The 20269-nt window shown below is 39.7% G+C and overlaps 1 protein-coding gene across 4 annotated transcripts in view; it reads right to left on the bottom strand.

Annotated features, from left to right (window-relative positions):
- Window positions 1–20269, bottom strand: part of EFCAB14 (EF-hand calcium binding domain 14) — a 37541-nt gene that overhangs the window by 8264 nt on the left and 9008 nt on the right. The window contains exons 4-9 of one of the 4 annotated variants that reach the window (XM_060089763.1): window positions 10373–10471; window positions 6799–6909; window positions 4366–4470; window positions 3122–3313; window positions 2818–2958; window positions 1365–1451 (exon numbers count right to left, since the gene is read on the bottom strand). In XM_060089763.1, the coding sequence (XP_059945746.1) occupies window positions 1365–1451; window positions 2818–2958; window positions 3122–3313; window positions 4366–4470; window positions 6799–6909; window positions 10373–10471 (735 nt within the window). The remainder of the gene's footprint in view (window positions 1–1364; window positions 1452–2817; window positions 2959–3121; window positions 3314–4365; window positions 4471–6798; window positions 6910–10372; window positions 10472–20269) is intronic. The other 3 variants (XM_060089765.1, XM_060089764.1, XM_060089766.1) reach the window with 3 other exon arrangements.

A 20269-nucleotide genomic window follows, 5' to 3' on the forward strand; every position in this document is an offset into this window, starting at 1 on the left:
TACTTATTTCTCTCCTATCCTTATACTACCCTAACAGTTACTGTACAGTAGATCACTCTTAGTTTATTTAGGGAGCTAAAATATGGATGTATATAGCTAAAACTAGGTCCTAAATGCTTGAATAATTTATGCCAAGGAGAAATTACATTTCTTTTGGACACTTAGATGAGGTAGGACAGAGGGACTAATACATTGGGGTAAGAGTTAAAAACACAAAGTGTCAGAAAGTAAAGCCAAAAAATTCAGGCAAAAATGTGTACTAGCTCTATTTTATTCTGATATTTACTGTCAAAATCTGAACTGTTGCTGAAATAACTACTATTTTCCAATAGTAACCACCCGTTACTTTTTTTGTGCTTGAACATTTTTATCTGGATCTTAAATTTTTCTTGTCATTCTCTAGGTGAAGATAAATGTTTTTTTGGGTAGCAGCAGTTAGAAAACTCAACAAAAGCCTAGCTTATAAAGCACTAAAATCTTAATATGTGATTTTTATCCAGACAATACAAAACAAGTCTAGATGCAAAGCATTACATTGAAAACTGCCTGACATATGGTTCATTTCCAAGTTCATTTCCTGTGAACCCCATCCTTGAGCTCATCGAATGCAATGTGCATCTAGTCACTCAGTCACAATCTTTCTGGCTTTTCCTTTATTTTAGCCAAGATCTTATAATGTTAAACAGTACTCTAATTACAGAGAATGCTGAAAACAAACTTTCTTTCCTGGGATAACAAAGCACATCATAGACTACTTGTCTTATCTTGACAATATGTCTGGGAAGAACAAAAAAAGGGAAGGTACAAGGTGAAGGGAACTGGCTGAAGCTTAAAGGGACTATGTATGTACTGAGGCTGCAGTCTTTCTTTTCCCCCTTCCACCCCCCAAGAGTCTGTAATTTTAAAAATAAGAAATAATTTTTAGTTTAGACACCATTTTTAGATTATCTATGCCTCTCATCATTAGTACAGATAACTTACTGTCTTAGCTTAAAAGTCACTTCCTTAGGGAAGTCCTCCTGTTCTCTGTTAGCACTGTTATACCCTATACCTTTCCTTTGTAGCACTTATCATACTCGTGATTATCTGCTCAGTTATGTGTTAATGATCTTCTGGCTGAGGGACTTCGAGCTCCACCAGAATAGGTGTCACATGGCTACCCTGCTCACAGTGGTCACACCAGCTCCTAGCAAAGAGCTGGGCAAAGGGCAGGCTCCTGATAAAGTATTTGCTTATTTACCAATATACTAATTTACTAATTACTTTGTCTTGAAGTTTCAAAAAAAGACCAAAGTGCTCCTTTGAGAAAGAAGCAGGTGCTCATGCATTTATTCTTACTTCAGAGAAAGCCTCCTATTATTTACCTTTATGCTCTGGGATTTTACTGACTCTGTTCTGTTGGTCACTTGATGCAAAGACTCCCTCTTCAGAGTGGCAGCTCTATCATTCATCTTAAAGGGTAAAAGGAACAAAACAAGAGAAGATTAAAGGAAAACATTAAAACTTAAACAACATCCAGCATTTTGAAAACAAACTGGCCAAACTTATTTAAAGGGTTTCGATATACAACTGCTTCCCTATGCTGTACACCTGAAACCAACACAACGTTGTAAATCAACTATACTCCAATAAAAATTAAAAATAAATAAATAAATAAAGGGTCTCAGAACATTTTCAACAGAAAACCAGCAGGAGAATGAGAGGAGAGAGAGAGAAAGGCCTCAGAGAGACAAAGCTGAAACTGGTGCTTCTAGTTTCCATCATAAACTTTAAAACTTTGACGTATAAAAGGCGAGAGGACTTCTACCCAAAACCATGCTGGGTATGATGCTGCTGGAAGAAACAGTAGGACAGATGGCACTATTGGCAATTTCCTCTTCTGGAAAAAAATAGGGTGAGGAGGGGAGGGACGGTATGGAGAGTCTTGGGGCTGGTGAGTTTTCACTATAAGCCTTGAAAACCAACCTTCAAGACCTAATACTCATCAAATCATCCAAAGTTCCTAGCCTCTACCGTACTCAGTTTAGCTAAGTTCAAAAAGGCTTTTAAAAATGAGGCTCCTTTAATCTTCACAGCTTTGTAGTAAATTACACACCCCTGTAAAGGAGGAAGAGGAGCAGGTCCTCTTACTCTACCCTCAAAGCCAAGGCCAGGCAACTTGCCAGGGCTCCACTGTAGCAGAGCCAGTTCAAAGGCTGCTTCCTATGTGCCAGAGCTTGACTTTACTTGTAGACTTGCTTCCAGCTTTGGTAGTTACTTGATTTATACAATTTATAAATTTATACAATTTATACAGTTACTTGACTTATATAATTTATACAATCTCCTGTATTTGGTTTCCATTTCTATATGCCTATATCTTTGCTGTATGAAATCTTTAAGAGTGGGGCTTGCAGCTATTAAAAAATAACCCACGTGGATCCTAGAACAATGTATATGTGAAAGGTGATTAAAAGAAACAACCACCACATCTTATTTGCAATAACACGAAAACCAGTAAACCATACGGTCTGTCAGCATCAGTGACTTAGTACGTCATTCAGGTTCCTCTTATGTAAAATGAGAGGATAGACTCAATGATCTCTTAAGGGGAGGAGCTGGTCTGATTTCTCTTAAATAGCTTTCCTGACATTATCTGCAAGGGGATCCCTCTCATATGCCCATGAAACAGGACAAGTCTGAAGGCCGAGTCTGGGCTTAAGGAAATGACAAAAGATTCTCTAGTTATTGTCACTGTCATTGTTCCCACCCTTAATAAATTAAAAAAGTAAAGATCAAGAAGACCTCCCTTGGAAATACGTGCCAGAGCTTCCCTACCAGATGAGTCACTGGTAACATCAAAGGAAGCTTGTCATCTCTGCCAACTACTTGTGGTGAGGCCTTGGCAAGCAACTGAATCTCTCTACATCTCCCTTCCAAATCAGGACTGACATCGTCTGTGCCATTCACATCACACAGCTAGTGTAAGGATTAAAGGAGACAAGGATTAAGCATAACACAAACGTGGAGCCTCTCAAGTATCCTAGAAGTCGTGGTCTGAAAAGGTTGTGGAATGTCATCCACGTACAGACAAAACACACTGCAACACAGAACATGTCACAAAAGACGTGAAGAGGCTTACCATGCTGAAGGACAGGTTCGCTCGCTTTTCTACCTTGCTCATAGCAACCAGATCTCTTTCTATCAAGTTGACTCTCTGGGTAAGATTACTGACTGTCTCATTCATCCCCTTGAGTTTAAGATCATTCTCTCTCTGGTACCCCACTAGGGCACTGTTTACCTCCTCTAAAAAGTTGTGGAGGTACAGGATATCCTGGAGTGGAAATAAATCAAGTTGTGGAATCCAGCTAAAGACATGTACTAGACAAGCAGGCCAGCAGCACTGAACAACCATTATTATGTCAACTTATTGAAGTAAACTCCTTTTCCTGCTCTTGACCATTGATCGTCAGTCTCTGTTTTGTCCCTCCACTCTGAACTGCTCCCAGTTTACTCCCTCTGGAATTGTCTGACGTCAGTTAGACAGGAGGGGGAGAGAGGGAAGAGACTACCAACATGATTCACTCTCTGGTCCCAGAAAGCTGAGAGCTTGGGAACTGATTTCCCAATGTTTACCTCACCTGCTGGCGAGAAAGCCTGCTGGGTTATTGACTGAAACGCTCATTAACCTAATTTGTCAGAACAAAACTACCGTAGAAACAATACCAATTACTGAATTGGCTCATGTAGCAAAACCATAACAGGTAGTGCATTATTTAGTACAAGATTCAATTATTTTTGACATTCTCCAGTACTGATTGTTATTTAGAAAGGAATGATGATTATAGGCTTTAAAGGGCATTAAACTCACAACAGGAATTCTTCTCAGTGAAGATTTCTTTTATTCTTTTTAACGTGATTCTGAACTCATCCTTTTCCCTCCTCTGGTCTTTAGAAAATCTTGATTTTCAAGGATATGCTTTCTAATGTTCTTAGTATTTACTGTGACCCCAAACAGCCATCACTTTGAATTAATCTGCTATCCATCCATCTTTAACTTGCCCAGATTGTTATTCAAAAACTGTTCAAAAACAGTTTCAGGATAATCTGGTCACTTTATAACTTTCAAGATGTGAAAAGGAATTTACTCCATTGATCGACATGCAGGGAGAAAAAGCAGACTACCAAGGAAGACACAGGCAGCACGTAGCTCCCTGACAGAGCCACCCCGCCCGCGCCCCCCCCACCCCCCCCAGCCGCTCAGCTCTCAGGCAGGCAAACATGTGCACGAGATGCCTGCTCAGGGATCGCAACATGGAGCCTACACTACTCAGGCCGCCTCCAGAGTTTACTGGTCACAGAGAGTTAAGCCAGAGACAAAAGTACCTGTTTCAAATTCTCACTGTGGGTTTTACTGTCAAGTTCAGATGTAGCTGAAGGTGATGGAATGATCTGGTTGCTTCCACTGGTTTCCTGTAAGGCATGCTGATTCTGTGAACAGGAATGAAGGTTGGTATAGGCAATAAGCAATAACTAAGTCTACTTATCCATCAGGGATGGTCCTGGAACATTCTAGCTTCTCACAGGTGGCATCCACAGATTAATCAACAATTATTTCCCAGGAGCCTTGGTATGACCAATCCTGTGCTAGGCCTGAGGGCACCAGGTACTTCTGGGGATCCCCAGCCTAAAGCCTGGACTGGATCAGCAGCACCCAGACTGCATCAGGGAACTGAGGTCCTCTGTTTCTCAGTCTCTGAATGGAATGAACGCCCTAGAAACCAGGCGTCCTCTCCCTGTCACCTGTACTCCCAGAGAAACTATACAACCACTGTATCTCCCAGGACCAACTCAGTCTGAACCCGGTTAGTGTCATTGTTTCCCCAGGACTAAAGAGATTTATACATTCAAAGAACAGCAAGCCAAGGAACCACTGGCTTTGGGCACTGAGCACAGTAACCAACCATGCACATTATTAGTTTTTCAGTTTGTACAGCACGTGCCAAGAGTTATGAGGGTAACCCTTCCTTTCTCATCCCCTTCCCACTGCTCAAGTCTCTCCTGGTGGCGACTGAAGTATAACATGCTTATATACACTTTTCCCTCTAATGGAAAAACTTTGTATGGCTTATTCAGTAGGAGGATTACCAGTGGCAACCATGGAAGTTTAAAAGATGCACATTTAATGATAACAGGATGCAACTGGTCAAAATAAATTGTTTTCCTTGAAATCTGAAATCCTAGACATTTGTCAACTCTGCTTTTATAGGAGACAAATGGTGACAATAAAGAGAAAAGGAGGAGAGGATGAGAAAAAAAAGAAAAAAACCCCATGGTTCTATAAAGTATGAATTTTTGAGTTAGTAAAAAGTATTTTAGAAAATAATTACTTTGAGAAAATGCTCAAGCTATTAAAAATAATAATAATAATAATAAAAGAACTGTTGAGTTAGAGAAGTCTTTATTATTATGGATCACACAGTTACTCAGTGGCAGAGTTGGAATTAGAATCCACGGTGTCTGGATACCTAGATCAAGGCTTTTTCCTCTGGGTCAGCCCCACTAAATAAAAGTGAGGAGTATTTGTTCTGAAGAAAATGAAGAACCCTCCTTTCTAGAGCTCTAATATAGCCCAGGTCTCCTTGGCACAAACTGCCCAGTTTAAACTTGAAACTCCAACGTTTGAAAAGAGCATGTAGGGCAGATCTAGAACTTGGTGGAGAAGCTAGGGAACTTCTGTGTGCCTTGAACTGTCCTGATTTCATATATGTATAACTCATCTCTCCAGCAGGACAGCGAGGGCTGTGCCATCCTTTTTCACCCTTCATAAATCTTTCATGGAGCTGAGTATCCATTAGGAGATTAATTAAGGCCTCTGAATGACTGCAGACAGCTTACATCTGCACAGCATTAAGCAATGTTTGAAAACAATTCCTGAGCACTGCAGGGGTTTGCTTCTGTCTCAGTTATCTGTTGCTGTAAAATAAATCATCCCCAGGGACTTCCCTGGCGGTCCAGTGGTTAAGACTTCGCCTTCCAGTGCAGGGGGTGAGGGTTTGATCCCTGGTTGGGGAGCTAGGATCCCACATGCCTCGCCGCCCAAAAACCAAGGCATAAAACAGAAGCAATATTGTAACAAATTCAATAAAGACTTTTAAAACAGTCCGCATCAAAAAAAAAAATCTTAAAAAAAAAAAGAATCATGCCCAAACTTTGTGGCTTAAAACGTTTATTATTTCTCATGATTCTGTGGGTTGACTGGGCTCAGTGGGGGTGGGGTGGCTTCCTGTTCCCCGTGGTATAGGATGAGGTCACACACGTGGTTGTATTCGACTGCGAGACTGGCTGAAGCTGGAACACCCAAGATAGCCTTTCATCCTCTGGAGCTCCTCTTTGCTTTGCCTCTAATCATTCCCAGTCTAACAGCCCTGCCCAAACTCCTGATCCACAGAACAGTGAGAAATAATAAACTGTTGTTTTAAGCCACTAAGTCTTAGGGTGATTTGTTATGTAGCAATAAATAAGACACTTCCCCACTCCCCTTTCCTTCTTTTCCATTTTCCTTCCTACCCATTCAACTCTAAGGACAGTGTCTTAGTGCTGTATCTCCTCTACCACGTTTGCAAAAGACTCAGCTTTTAATCCTATCTACCTCAATTTATAGATTGTAGTAAAATCAATCAACACTGCTTATTTTATCTTTTAAAAAGGTGCCTGTGGGGCCTGTTTAGGTAAATGGAAAGTTGGTACCACAAGATTACACAGAAAAGGGTAGGCAGGAGTATGCTGACTTTCTGTAGCATTTGTAGATTTCCGTACCATATCACTCTGCAGTAACTCCATGGTTTTCTTGTGTTCGTCCACAGTCTTCTGTATTGCCTCCACAGCAAGATGGATGCTGTTTAAAGTATTGCCAATGGAAGCTACACTCTGAACAGAAACATGTAGTAGGGTCAGTGTTTTTTCCTTTATAAAATTTTTTAATAACTTTATTAAGATATAACTGAGAAACAGTAAACTTTATGTATTTAAAATGTATAACTTGATAAGTTTTTACATATATATATATATATATATATACACACACACACACACACACACATACCTGTGAAACCATTACCACAATCAAGATAATAAACATCCATCACCCCCAAGTTTCCTCATGCCTCCTTGTAATTCTTCCCTCCCTGTTCCCAGGCAACCACTGATCCACTTTCTATCACTATATATATATGTGTCACTATCTATCTGTCTATCCATACTCATATATATCAGTTTGCATTTCCTGGAATTTTACATAAATAGAACAGTGAGTGAGCATGTACTTTTTTTTTTTTTTTGGTATGGCTTCTTTCATGCAGCATAATTATTCTGAGATTTATGCATGTTGTAGCTACTCAGCATGTTGTGGAGCAGCATTCCCTTCTACGGATACATCACCTTGACCTGTTGATGGTGTTTTAGGTTTTAGGTTGTTTTTAACATTTGACTATTACAAATAAAGCTGCTATGAACATTGACGTACAAGCCTTCATGTGGGCATATGCTTTCATTTCCCTTCATCATAAGCTTTCTCGTTATCACAATTCCTAGGAGGTGAGTGGCTGATCATATGGTAGGTGTAGGCTTAACTTTTTTACTCCATCTCCTCATCAATACTGGTATCCTCAATCTGTTCCACGTTAGCCATTCTAGTGGGAGTGTAGTGGTATATCATTGTGATTTTACTTAAACACTGACCTAATGGAGGATTATTTCAAATATCTTCGAACTATGAACTCCATGTAGTTTATACTGACACAATTAACCAGAAACTACACATACACACACACGTAATTTTCATAGAGGAAAGCCAGATCTTTCCTTAAAAACAAAACAGAATAAACAAAACAAAAAAACCCCCAAAAAACTAGCTTATAAATCTGGGATCTGCAGATAAAGTTCTCCCACAAACTGCCTCTATCAAGCCCTGCAGGCAGATGGCCAGAGCTACCATTGTAGACTGCCACTCTCAGGAGCAAATGATGACTTCTGAGTGAAAACGGGTGGAACCATTTTTGGCCTTGGAAAACCCAGCATTGCAGAGATGAAGGGAAAATTCCATTTGGCAGCATGTGTTCTTCTGCTTTAGAATCCCATCAGTAACTACTGAGTAGAGTTAGATATGGCTAGTAGCTTACTTGCTTTCATTAGGTCTAAGGAGCCCAAGTGGATTGTGGACTTAGGAATATAATTCAGAAACGATCTTTTAAAACAGGCTTGTCCTAAAGGAACATCTAAAAGAGTGTTACTAATTTGATAGGTTTTGGTCTTTCATTAAGATATACTGACAATTTTATAGTGTCCCATTAGTATTTTTAACCAAGGGTGTTTTTATTATACTGATAGCCAAGAATCCAAGAGAAAAAGAAATGACATTTTCAACATTAAAAAAAAAATTACATGAGATACATTGAAGTTAGGTTTTTTGAGATGACCTACCACTTCAAAACTGAGCCACCTGTAATAAAAGTAGTGCCTGACATTATAAATGCACAGATTTGCAAAGAGACAATATACTGGGTAGAAGTCTCTAAGCTGGGATTTTGTCTACGTAAGCTCTGTTGTTACAGAAGCTACAAGCATTCAAAGACATCCACTGTTAGAGAATCCTCACTGGCTGGATGCATGAGCCCATCAGGATGCAAGAAGATAGTAAGCTCTTGTTTACGATTTTTTTTTTTAAGGAAGCAGCTGACAGAGCCATGTGAACTCTAGAGCAAAACCCTGAAACTAGTATTCTCACCAACTGTGAAGTGCCTGGCACACACTGGAGGAAGCCCCACAAATGTTTGTTGAATTAATGAATGCAAGAATAAACCAATTTCCTTTTTGAATGCAAGACTGCCAGAGTTGCTTCTGTATTAAAGGCTACAGAGGACTACCTTTTCCATTTGACCCTTGGGAATAATGGCAAAAACAGTCTGGCCTCATCAAAGTTGTCCCTACTTTTTTTTTTAAGTTGTAAGCAGATGACCATATTGGACAAACAGCAGACTATAGAGACTGAGCACACACAGGTGGTGTGGCTATAAAATAACAAGTTTTGTTTCTGGCTTAGGAATTTCTCACTCCTTTGAGGAAACAATTTGTATGTTTATAGAGCCTGGTATATAATCAAATCAAACTCAGCACACACTGACTTTTAAAAGCCAAAGATTCTAGATTTGATACCCATTGTTTGGGGTTCCCTGCTCCAGAATCCTTCTTCCACTTCCTGCTACAGGGCCTCATGTTGCTTGTGTGCCCATTAAGCATGCTCTTTTCCTTCCATTCCCTACCCACTCTCCCCACCCAGCTCTAAAGATCCCAACATATTCTTCAACTGGTTGGTTACTGCCTCCTGCTCTAGGCTGAATCCTAGGGATCAAGTAAACAGAAATTCTAAAGTAATGTTTGCCTAGGCCCTAGAGTCTAGGGCATATACCTAACAGTGATTTGCTTAGAGGGTGTGTCTCTCTACCTTTATAAAATAATATATATTGTTTTCCAAAATGCTTTTTACCAATTTATACTCCCAGCAGGAGTGTTTGAAAGTTTCCCTCTATCCATATCCTTGGCAGTACTTATCACATCCTGAATTTTTATTTTGCACTCTCCCAAATTATCTTTTTTTAAAAAACAAAACCAATGAAAACAAACAAAAAATCCTCTCTCTTTCTCAATCATGGAAAATAATAGCAACTTAGAGCAACTCTCATGTACAATTGCTCTGCTTTCATAAAGATGTTGTGGATGATGAACTGAAAAGGCAAGTAATGAAAATCAAACCCACACATGTTAACATGTTTACTAGGGGTAAAACAGGAATAAAGACACAGACCTACTTGAGAATGGACTTGAGGATATGGGGAGGGGGAAGGGTAAGCTGTGACAAAGCGAGAGAGAGGCATGGACATATATACACTACCAAACGTAAGGTAGATAGCTAGTGGGAAGCAGCCGCATAGCACAGGGAGATCAGCTAGGTGGTTTGTGACCGCCTGGAGGGGTGGGATAGGGAGGGTGGGAGGGAGGGAGACTCAAGAGGGAAGGGATATGGGAACAGATGTATATGTATAACTGATTCACTTTGTTATAAAGCAGAAACTAAAAAAAAAAAAAAAAAAAGAGTCCCAGCAAAGCAATCCTGGGACTTGGAAAGCCAAATAAAAAGGTGTGAATCCATATAAACCATAGCTAAAACCACCTGTTGCAAATTAAAGGCCCAACTAACCAGACCAAAGCAGAGATGTCTTGAACTCTATTACTGTCCTCTTGGAGTAGCTGATTTCAAATGCCAGCCTTTCAAAGAGAATTTGTAAGAAGACAGAATTACAGTAGGTTAATTTCAGTGCCCATACACAGCACTTACCTTCTGAAGTCCCTCTACAGTGGCAGGCAGGCTAATTAAGTCTGCAGCTGACTTGACATTGGCTTTGAGGTGGTTTACTGCAGAAGTCAGCAGAGAAATCTGAAAAGAAATGAATAATAAACAGTGAAAACAGGACTTGTAGAACAATGCTCCCTTCACACACTCTACAGCTGATGGTGATGTCAAGCACCTTTGGACATCATGCGATTCTGTGATCCAGACGTTCTGCCCGGTCAGGTCACAGGAGTAGAAGAACTCTGCAGAGTACCTTGGATAGACTTGAGATGTGGGAGGAAGCAATAACACCCCTTCTCTCCCTGCCCAGTTTAAATACCAGTGCCAAGGAGGGAAAGGCAGGCATTATTCTTTATCCCACTCCTGGCAGCTACAAGATGCAAAAATCTTAAATTACCCAAAAGATGCAGTAATTACAACACAATCCTTCAACAACTGGACAGGAAGAAAGCTAATGATCAAGGACCTCTGAAAGATTTTATTTTGGTAAAAAATACCACCTCAGTTATTTGCTGAACTTTTGTTTCTGCCCAAGTGGGAACGTATATTATAAAGTAAAAGCCCAACATCACAATATACAGTTGACAGCAACTGAACCCTGACAACTTGAATGGCACTTTCAACTACTTGGGGATTTAGTTTTGGTTTAACAATGTGATTAATATTTCAAACTCAATAGCTCAACCAAAGCACTACTTTGTACCCTGAAGGGGCTCAATAAATACCCACGGACCTGCTGGCTGACTGATAATACTGAATGTATTAAAATAGGAATTGAATCGAAATAAAATGTATCTTCCCTTCTGCTATTTATGGGTAAAATTCTAAATAGCTGGACTTCTCTCTAGAATGAGGACTGGTGGAACCTGTGTAATACTCAGTTTCAGGTTGCAGAGATCATATTCTAAAAACCTTGCAATGTGGCTCAAAACTTGGTTCCACACTGCTTTCCTGTCCCAAATTCTAGGATGAGGACACAGATCTACCAACAGCAATTATATTCAGAATGGCCTCACAGAGTGACCATGAAAGTTTCTAGGCACTTGTGACATGCCTAAACCTGTGGTAGGCATCAGATGGATACAAGACAAAGTAAACCTGACCCCTTATTCTTTTCTTCAACAAATGTCTGGCACCTTCTCTGTGCCCAGAACTGTGGAGAAAGTGGCAAATAAGACCGTGAGGTCTTGCTTTCATGGAGCTTACATCCTGGTAGGAGGTGACAGAAGAACAAAGAAGCAAAGTATTAGATAGTAATAAGTACTGTGTACAGTATTTAAAGAGAGCTCCTGGAGTGAGCAGCAGCGTGTTCTGAACAAGGGAGTGCAGTGAGGAGCCTTGGAACTCTTCTCCCTCTTTCCTTTTAGGAGGGATGTGTTCAGGGGCGTCAGACCATTTTCCTTTCATTCATCCACTCATTCATTCATTCCTGCAACAAATATCTATTAAGCCCTATTTTATTCCAGTGGTGGACAACACAGATGCCAGTGATCTTTGGTGTTTACATTTTAGTGCAAAGAGACAATTTGATATAAGAAAAATACTAGATAGCGGGATACATTAGAGGAAAATGAAAATAAGGTGACTTCTGTTTACAACAGCCAGGACATGGAAGCAACCTAAATGTCCATCAACAGATGAATGGATAAAGAAGATGTGGCACATTTATACAATGGAATATTACTCAGCCATAAAAAGGAACGAAACTGAGTTATTTGTAGTGAGGTGGATGTACCTAGAATCTGTCATACAGAGTGAAGTAAGTCAGAAAGAGAAAAACAAATATTGTATGCTAACGCATATATATGGAATTTTAAAAAGTGGTACTGATGAACCTAGTGGCAGGGCAGGAATAAAGACATAGAGGTAGAAAACGGACTTGAGGGCATGGGGAGGAAGGGGAAGCTGGCATGAAGTGAGAGAGTAGCAGTGACATACATACCCTACCAAATGTAAAATGGATGGCTAGTGGGAAGCTGCTGCATAGCACAGGGAGATCAGCTCGCTGCTTTGTGACGACCCAGAGGGATGGGATAGGGAGGGTGGGAGGGAGGCTCAAGAAGGAGGATATATGGGGATATATGTATACATACAGCTGATTCACTTTGTTGTACAGTAGAAACTAACACAACATTGTAAAGCATTTATACTCCAACAAAGATGTGAAAAAAAATAAAATAAGGTGATGATGAGTGACTGGGTAGCTACTTTAGATTGGACTGCCAGAGAGGGCTTCTATTAGAAGATGAAATTTAAACTGAGATCTAAATAATAAGGAATTAACCAGAGAGAGATAAAAAGAAGTACATTTCAGGGCAGAGGGAATTGCTAGGGCAAAGGTCCCAGTGTGGGGAAGAGCCTGGCATATTTGAAGAATAGAAAGAAGGCCTGGGGGTCAGGAGCAAAATATGAGTGAGAAAAGGAGAGGGAGAGGGGGAGGGGAAGAGAGAGGAGGAGGGAGAGGCAGAGGGAGGGGAGAGGGAGGGAGGGAGAGGGAGAGGTAGAAGTAGATAGGTAACACTAAAGAAAGGTACTAAATGTGATACTGAATACAGTCTAAGGAAATATTAGTGCAGGTTGAAAGGGACAGGGTTCAGTGAAGCAGGACTCAAATCAGACTCTGATAGAGAAGTAAGAGTTTTATATATAGAAATAAATCAGCTATCCTTTCTAGGTTAGAAGGGTGAGTGTGGCATCAGGGAATAGGTAAGAAGCAATAGCAAGAATAGGCCCAGAATACTTTTCCTTCATAGCATTTCTCAGAGTGACAATGATTTATTTATGTGTGTGATTTTAAATTAAGGTTTCTCTCCTCCACTAGACTGTAAGCTCCATGTCATCAAGGACCATGTCTTGTTTTATTTTCCAAAATACTCCTGACACAAAGACAGGCATTCAATAAGCATCTACCAAATGAATGAATGGCTAAGAATGAACACTCTGTGTCTGGGATGGATGCTGAGAAGGGTAGTCCAAGCAGAGTAGAGGGTAGAGTCTAGGAAGTAGGAGATAAGGCTACATTAAGTGTGAACTCATTTTCCTCACTGGTAGCATGGTATAACAACAACCATCTCATTGGGACATATGATGGTTTTAAAATATGTCCACAAATTCTTTGATAGTCCTCCCGTCAAGAGGTGGACACTAATTCCCTTTCCCTTGAGTGTGGCCTGCACTGAGTGTCTCACTTTTGGCCCACAGAATAAAGTGCAAGTAACAATGGGCAACTTTGAAAACTAGGTCATAAAAAAGCACTGTCTTCCTTTTTGCTCTCTTTTGGATCACTCACTCTGGATAAGCCGGCTGCCATGTTGTGATAACACTCAAGCAGCCCCATGGAGAAGCCACGGTGGGACAAACTGAGACCTCCCGCCAACAGCCATGTGAGTGAGGATGCTTCAGTCCCAGTCAAGCCTTCAGATATGCAGCCCTGGCCGTATATCTTAGCTGTAACCTTAGAGAGATCCTAGTCAGAACAACTCAACTAAGCTGCTTCCAAATTTCTGACCCAGAAAACCTGTGAGATAATAAATGTTTGTTGTTTTAAGTCATTAAGCTTTGGGACAAATGTAACACAGCAACAGATGACTAATACAGGTTATGAGGCTTAAATGAGATACATATCTAGAGCTCTCAGCACAGTACCTGATACAAACAAAATACCAAGTGTTAGCTCTTTAATAATGAAATTTAATAAGCACTTAAACATGCAATTCTCCATAAGTGCTCCAAAATACTCAGACTAATCTTCAACATTCCAACTCTATCCATTTAAAAATAAAATGGGTGAGAAACTTCAGCTCCAGAGAGATACTCTCAGCAAACTATAAACCTCTTAAGAGCAGCAGTTACATCAAGGAGGTTTTAACACATGCCCTTAAAAAGAAATGAATAACACTGAGGTTTGAAAAGCACATATGGAAATAGGTATTCTCATGCACTGTTAATGGAAATGTAAATTGGAGAAGACTTGTTAGATGGTTATCTAGGATTATCTGTCACAATTTGAAACGTTCACACCCTTTAATTCAGCAATTTCATTTCTAGAAATCTATCCTAAAGGTTTCTTGTTTAATCAAAAAGAATAAAATACCTAGGAATAAATCTAACTAAGGAGGTAAAAGACCTGTACTTGGAAAACTGTAAGACCCTGATGAAAGAAACTGAAGACGACACAAACAGATGGAAAGATAGATCGTGTTCATGGATTGGAAAATTATTGTTAAAATGACCATACTGCCCAAGGTAATCTACAGATTCAATGCAATCCATATCAAAATACCAATGGCATTTTCTACAGAACTAGAACAAATAATTCTAAAATTTGAATGGAAACACAGAAGACTCTAAATGGCCAAAACAATCTTGAGAAAGAACAAAACTATGGGTATCATGCTCCCTGATTTCAAACTATACTATAAAGCTACAGTAATCAAAACAGTATGGGACTGGCACAAAAACAGACACATAGATCAATGGAACAGAATAGAGAGCCCAGAAATGAACCCACAGTTATCTGGGCAATTAATCTACAACAAATAAGGCAAGACTATGCAATGGGGAAAAGACAGCCTCTTTGACAAATGGTGTTGGGAAAACTGGACAGCTACATGAAAAAGAATTGAACTGGATTACTCTCTCACACCATGAACAAAAATAAATTCAAAATGGATTAAAGACTCAAATGTAAAGACCTGAAACCATAAGACTTCTACAAGAAAACACAGGTAGTAAGCTCTTTGACACTGGTCTTATTAATACCTTTTTGAGTATGTCTCCTTAGGCAAGAGAAACAAAAGCAAAAATAAACAAATGGGATTTCATCAAACTAAAGTGCTTTTACACAGTGAAGGAAACTGTCAACCAAACAAAAAGGGATCCCACTGAATGGGAGAAGATATTTGCAAACGATATATCTGAGGAGGGGTTAATACTCAAAAATATACAAAGAGCTCAAACAACTCAACATCTAAAAAACAAACAACCCAATTAAAAAATGGGCAGAGGATCTGAACAGACTTTTTTCCAAAGAAGACAGGCACATGAAAAGATGTTCAACATCACTAATCATCAGGGAAATGCAAATGAAAACCATAATGAGATACTGCCTCATACCTGTCAGAATGGCTACTATCAAAAAGACAACAAATAACAAGTATTGGCGAGGATGTGGAGAAAAGGGAACCCTCTTGCACTGGGAATGTAAACTGGTGCAGCCGCTATGGAAAACAGTAGGGAGATTTCTCAAAAAAATAAAGAACAGAACTACCATATGATTCAGCAGTTCCATTTCTGGGTATTTATCCAAAGAAAATGAAAACACTAATTAGAAGAGATATATATACCTCTACGTTCATTGTAGCATTATTTACTATAGAAAAGATATGGAAGCAAACTGAGTGCCCATCAATAGATAAATGGATAAAGAAGTTGTGGTGTGTTATGATACACACACACACACACACACACACACACATATATACAAAATGGAATATTACTCAGCCATAAAAAAGAATAAAATCTTGCCATCTGTGACAACATGGATGGACCCAAAGGATGTTATGCTATGTGAAATAAGTCAGACAGAGAAAGACAAATACTGTGTGATATCACTTATATGTGGAATCTAAGAAACAAATGAACAAACGTAACAAAATGGAAACAGTTACAGATACAGAGAGCAAACAGGTGTTTGCCAGAGGGGAGGAAGCGTGGGGGAAGGAAAGAACTAAGTGAGGGAGATTATGAGGTACAAACTTCCAGGTGAAAAATAAATGAGTCACAGGCATGAAATGCACAGTGTTAGGAATGCAGTTAATAACTACATATTATCTTTATATGGTGGCATAAGTAACTAGACTTATTGTGGTGATCATTTTGAAATGTATATAAATATCAAATCACTATGTTGTATAACAGAAACTAACAGTATTACAGGTCAATTATAGTTCAAAAACAAACAAACAGACTCATAAAAAGAGACCAAATTTGTGGTTGGTTACCAGAGGCAGGGTGGGGGGGAATTATGAGGGGAGGGGGAGTGGGAGGAAGGTGGTCAAAAGGTACAAACTTCTTGTTATAAGATAAATAAGTACTAGGGATGTGATGTACAACATGATAAACATAATTAACACTGCTGTATGTTATATATGAAAGTTAAGAGAGTAAACCCTAAGAGTTCTCATCACAGGGACAAATATGTATATTTTTTCTACTTCTTTAATTTTGTATCTATATGAGATGATGGATGTTCAGTAAATGTACTGTGATAATCATTTTAGATGTATTAAGTCAAATCATTATGCTGTACACCTTAAACTTATACAGTGCTGTATATTAATTATATCTCAATAAAACTGGAAGAAAACAAATTAAAAAAAGATTACTTTATGTTCACCAGCATAAAGATGTACGTTCAAGACTATTCACTGCTTTCTTATTTGTAATAGCAAAACTCTAGAAACATCTAAATGTCTAACACTAAGGATGTAGATATACTGAGTTAAACAGAGAAAGCTGTAGAATATATACCTAATGACTCCATTTAGTCACATACATGCGTGTGCATGTGCACACGCTAACCTAAAAGCTAATTCATATTAAAAGCTATTACAATTCTGTAAATGCATATAAAGGGGACTGTAAGAATGTAGCCCAGACTACTGACAGCGAAGAACTATGGGGACAGGGAATGTGTGTTATGTGTGTGTATCTGTGTGTGATGGGGGCACATACAGAGATGTGGTTGAAGGGGAGTTTTCGTAAGAGTTCTATGTATATTTTACTATTAAATCTTATATAAGAATACATTCACATATTACTCATGAAATTTTAAAGACAAAAGATGGGGAAGAAATATACACATAGGAAAACACATCACAAAGCTTTGGAAGGGGTGTGACAGATTTCCTTGGCTGGCCCTTTCCCCATGACCTCCACCGGGCCTTCCAAGACTATCTTAACATGCTCAATCATAAAGTATTTGGAAGGGGTCTCCCCCATGTGTGTTTTACTCAGTGTCCCAAATCATGTACACAACTGGCTCTACACCAACTTGATGGGCAAGGATATGATTATTCCAAATGACCTATCAATTGTGTGGTTCCCTTTTTTTCACCTGAGGGAACAACTCCTTTCAGTGACAACTGGCCAGATCTTAAAGGGACAACAAGCTGTGTTCTAGGTGGAACAATCTGGGTAGAAACTACTCTCCCAGGTAAGGCTCTATCCTGAGGCTGTGGCAGAGCCTGATGTTAGTCACAGGTATCTCAAAAATGGTAATGGTCTCACAAATGGCCAGTGTGGCTGGTTAACAGCTATCATTTCACCCAAAACCAGAGGAGCAGCCTGAAAGCCGAGGCAACGTAAGGTGAGGTGCTGTTCCACTTCTCCCCATGCCCCAAAAGCTCTAGGCCTAGGGTATCAGCTGCCTCACAGAAAAAGTATGCTCTGGAGAGCTGACCACTAATTCTCCAATTACCAGGCAACACTTAGGACTTCTTACTCTCTTATAAGACCTGGACCACACACTGTCACTAGGACTCAGTTACAGTCCCAGAAAGGGCAAAGCTGGATTCCATTTTTCAGCCCCTCTCTTGGGTGGAATAATGCCCAAACCTATGGAAAACTACAGCAAAGCTACATGTTTAACTAGAATAGAGAAACAAGGGGCACTCTCCCATTATTGATATCTGGGACTGCTTTGGTCTCTGATAGACACATTCTAGCATGTCAGATTGGATTCAAGTGTTATAGAACTTATCTCTAAAGTCACACATTGCAACTCAAAGAGTCTAAAAAGTTGAATTAGGTACAAACCATTAAGGAAAAATCCCCCACATTCCAGCCAAAAGATGAGTCATGACTTTCATGCATATTACATGACTTTTCATTAGTGAAATTAAAAATAGCTACTGTAGACCATTTTATTAGACCATTTTACACTATAAAGCCTGAAATGCTGCTTTTCTGCTTTGGGGTTAAAATTAAGTGTTCTTTAAATAGTAAGTAAAAAAGTTACTAAAACAGACAATCATCAATGATGAATGATTATGAGCCCTGATAGGGACTTGACTTCACATCCTTTCACCTTTATCTACTAAGCACCTACTGTGTCCTTTAGAGGTTATAAAGATGGAAGGCAGAGTAGAAAATTGGAAAGAAAACAGGCTCCTACAACTTGAATCTTTTGTTAGAACTGCTACACAGCTGTTGACCTTGGGCAAACTACTTAACCTCATTGAGCCTTAGTTTTCTTATCTATAAAATGGAGATATGGGCTTCCCTGGTGGCACAGTGGTTGAGAGTCCGCCTGCTGATGCAGGGGACACGGGTTCGTGCCCCGGTTCGGGAAGATCCCACATGCCATGGAGCGGCTGGGCCCGTGAGCCATGGCCGCTGAGCCTGCGTGTCCGGAGCCTGTGCTCTGCAACGGGAGAGGCCACAACAGTGAGAGGCCCGTGTACCGCAAAAAAAAAAAAAAAAAAAAAAAAAAATGGAGATAGCACCTCCTTCTTCATAGAGTTATAGAAGTGAAAAAGGAGAAAGGAGATCTCATATGTAGTACATCTAATAGGGGCCTGCATAAAGAAGGCATTTAATGAGTGGTAGTTACCATCTTAAATGCCATCACCATCAGTACTGTGCTCAAAGCTCAGAACACAATATACAACCTTCTGGTGTAATTAGATGCCTCAGAACAGTAAACTCCATGACTGGCTACTATAAAGAACCCACAGTTTGCCCCAGAGAGAGATGCTAATTGTCTCTCAGTGCTTCATGGTGGTTTACTTTCACCTGATGTACTCTCTGGACAAACTGCTCATTTGCTCTGTGAATACAAGCAAGACCACAGTTTATCCTATTTTTCTTGTAAAAACGGAGTGAATACCTGTTTTTCCCTTATAACTCAGAGTCCAAGGCTAAATGATAACTAATAAATACTAGGTGCTGCAACCCATCAATTATTTCACGAATACTTTTTAAAAATGAAAGAGAACTGAACAAAAAATAATAAAATATCCTAAGGCAGCATAATATTAAGGACAAGTGACTGTTTTCAGAAACTTTTATTTCAGTTACATACATGTATGCATGTGTTTACTGGGTAATGATGGAAAATATTTCTTAATGTGGGTTCCAGGCAGAAGTTTGAAAGCTTCTGCCCCAGGTCACTGATCTCTGGTCGCAAGTGCTGAACCGCCCCATTCCCAAACTACTGCTGAAAGGAGGGGGTAGCTTCCAAAACATTGGCAAGCACTTTATTCTAGCATGGTGCTCTCTGCCCTGGCTGATTCTGAACTTTGTGACTCCACTCTGAGAAGAGAATATCCTCTTAGCCACGACAGGGATGACAGGGAAAACTAGCTTTAAGCACTTTGTGGGTGTACTATTCACTTGGCACTTGAGTTTTCTTCTCGATGCACATGTCTTTCTTAACTAAGCCACAGAAACTGAGAACAGGGGCTATAGTTACCAAGTGGCAACTGCAGCACCTTATTCATATAAGCACAAGGTTTGACTGCTGAATCCTGACAATGCTGCATCAACATCTTCTGAATATGCTCTTTTCCTCTGGCAGAGTCCCTCTTTCGGAATGAATGTGAGATCTGGCCAATTTAGGGACTGGAAAAGTTTTGGCTCTAGTCCTGCTTGCCTGGTCAAGGTATTTAACCAACTCTGCCATCTCCTCCAATGCTATTCTAGAATAATACTTATCATTAGCTGCTGCTAAGTTTTTAGTACAGCATATAGCACTACACCGCAAGGCTGTAAGTCTGTAAACTATATTAAACAAGATAAGCTCTCACTATCTAATAAAAACAAGTTATCCAATTTTCTTGGGCGTTAGACGACACTGTTCTTAAATTTAATACCTACATT

The sequence above is a fragment of the Mesoplodon densirostris genome, chromosome 2 (genome assembly GCF_025265405.1).
Source record: "Mesoplodon densirostris isolate mMesDen1 chromosome 2, mMesDen1 primary haplotype, whole genome shotgun sequence".
Lineage (NCBI taxonomy): Eukaryota > Metazoa > Chordata > Mammalia > Artiodactyla > Ziphiidae > Mesoplodon > Mesoplodon densirostris.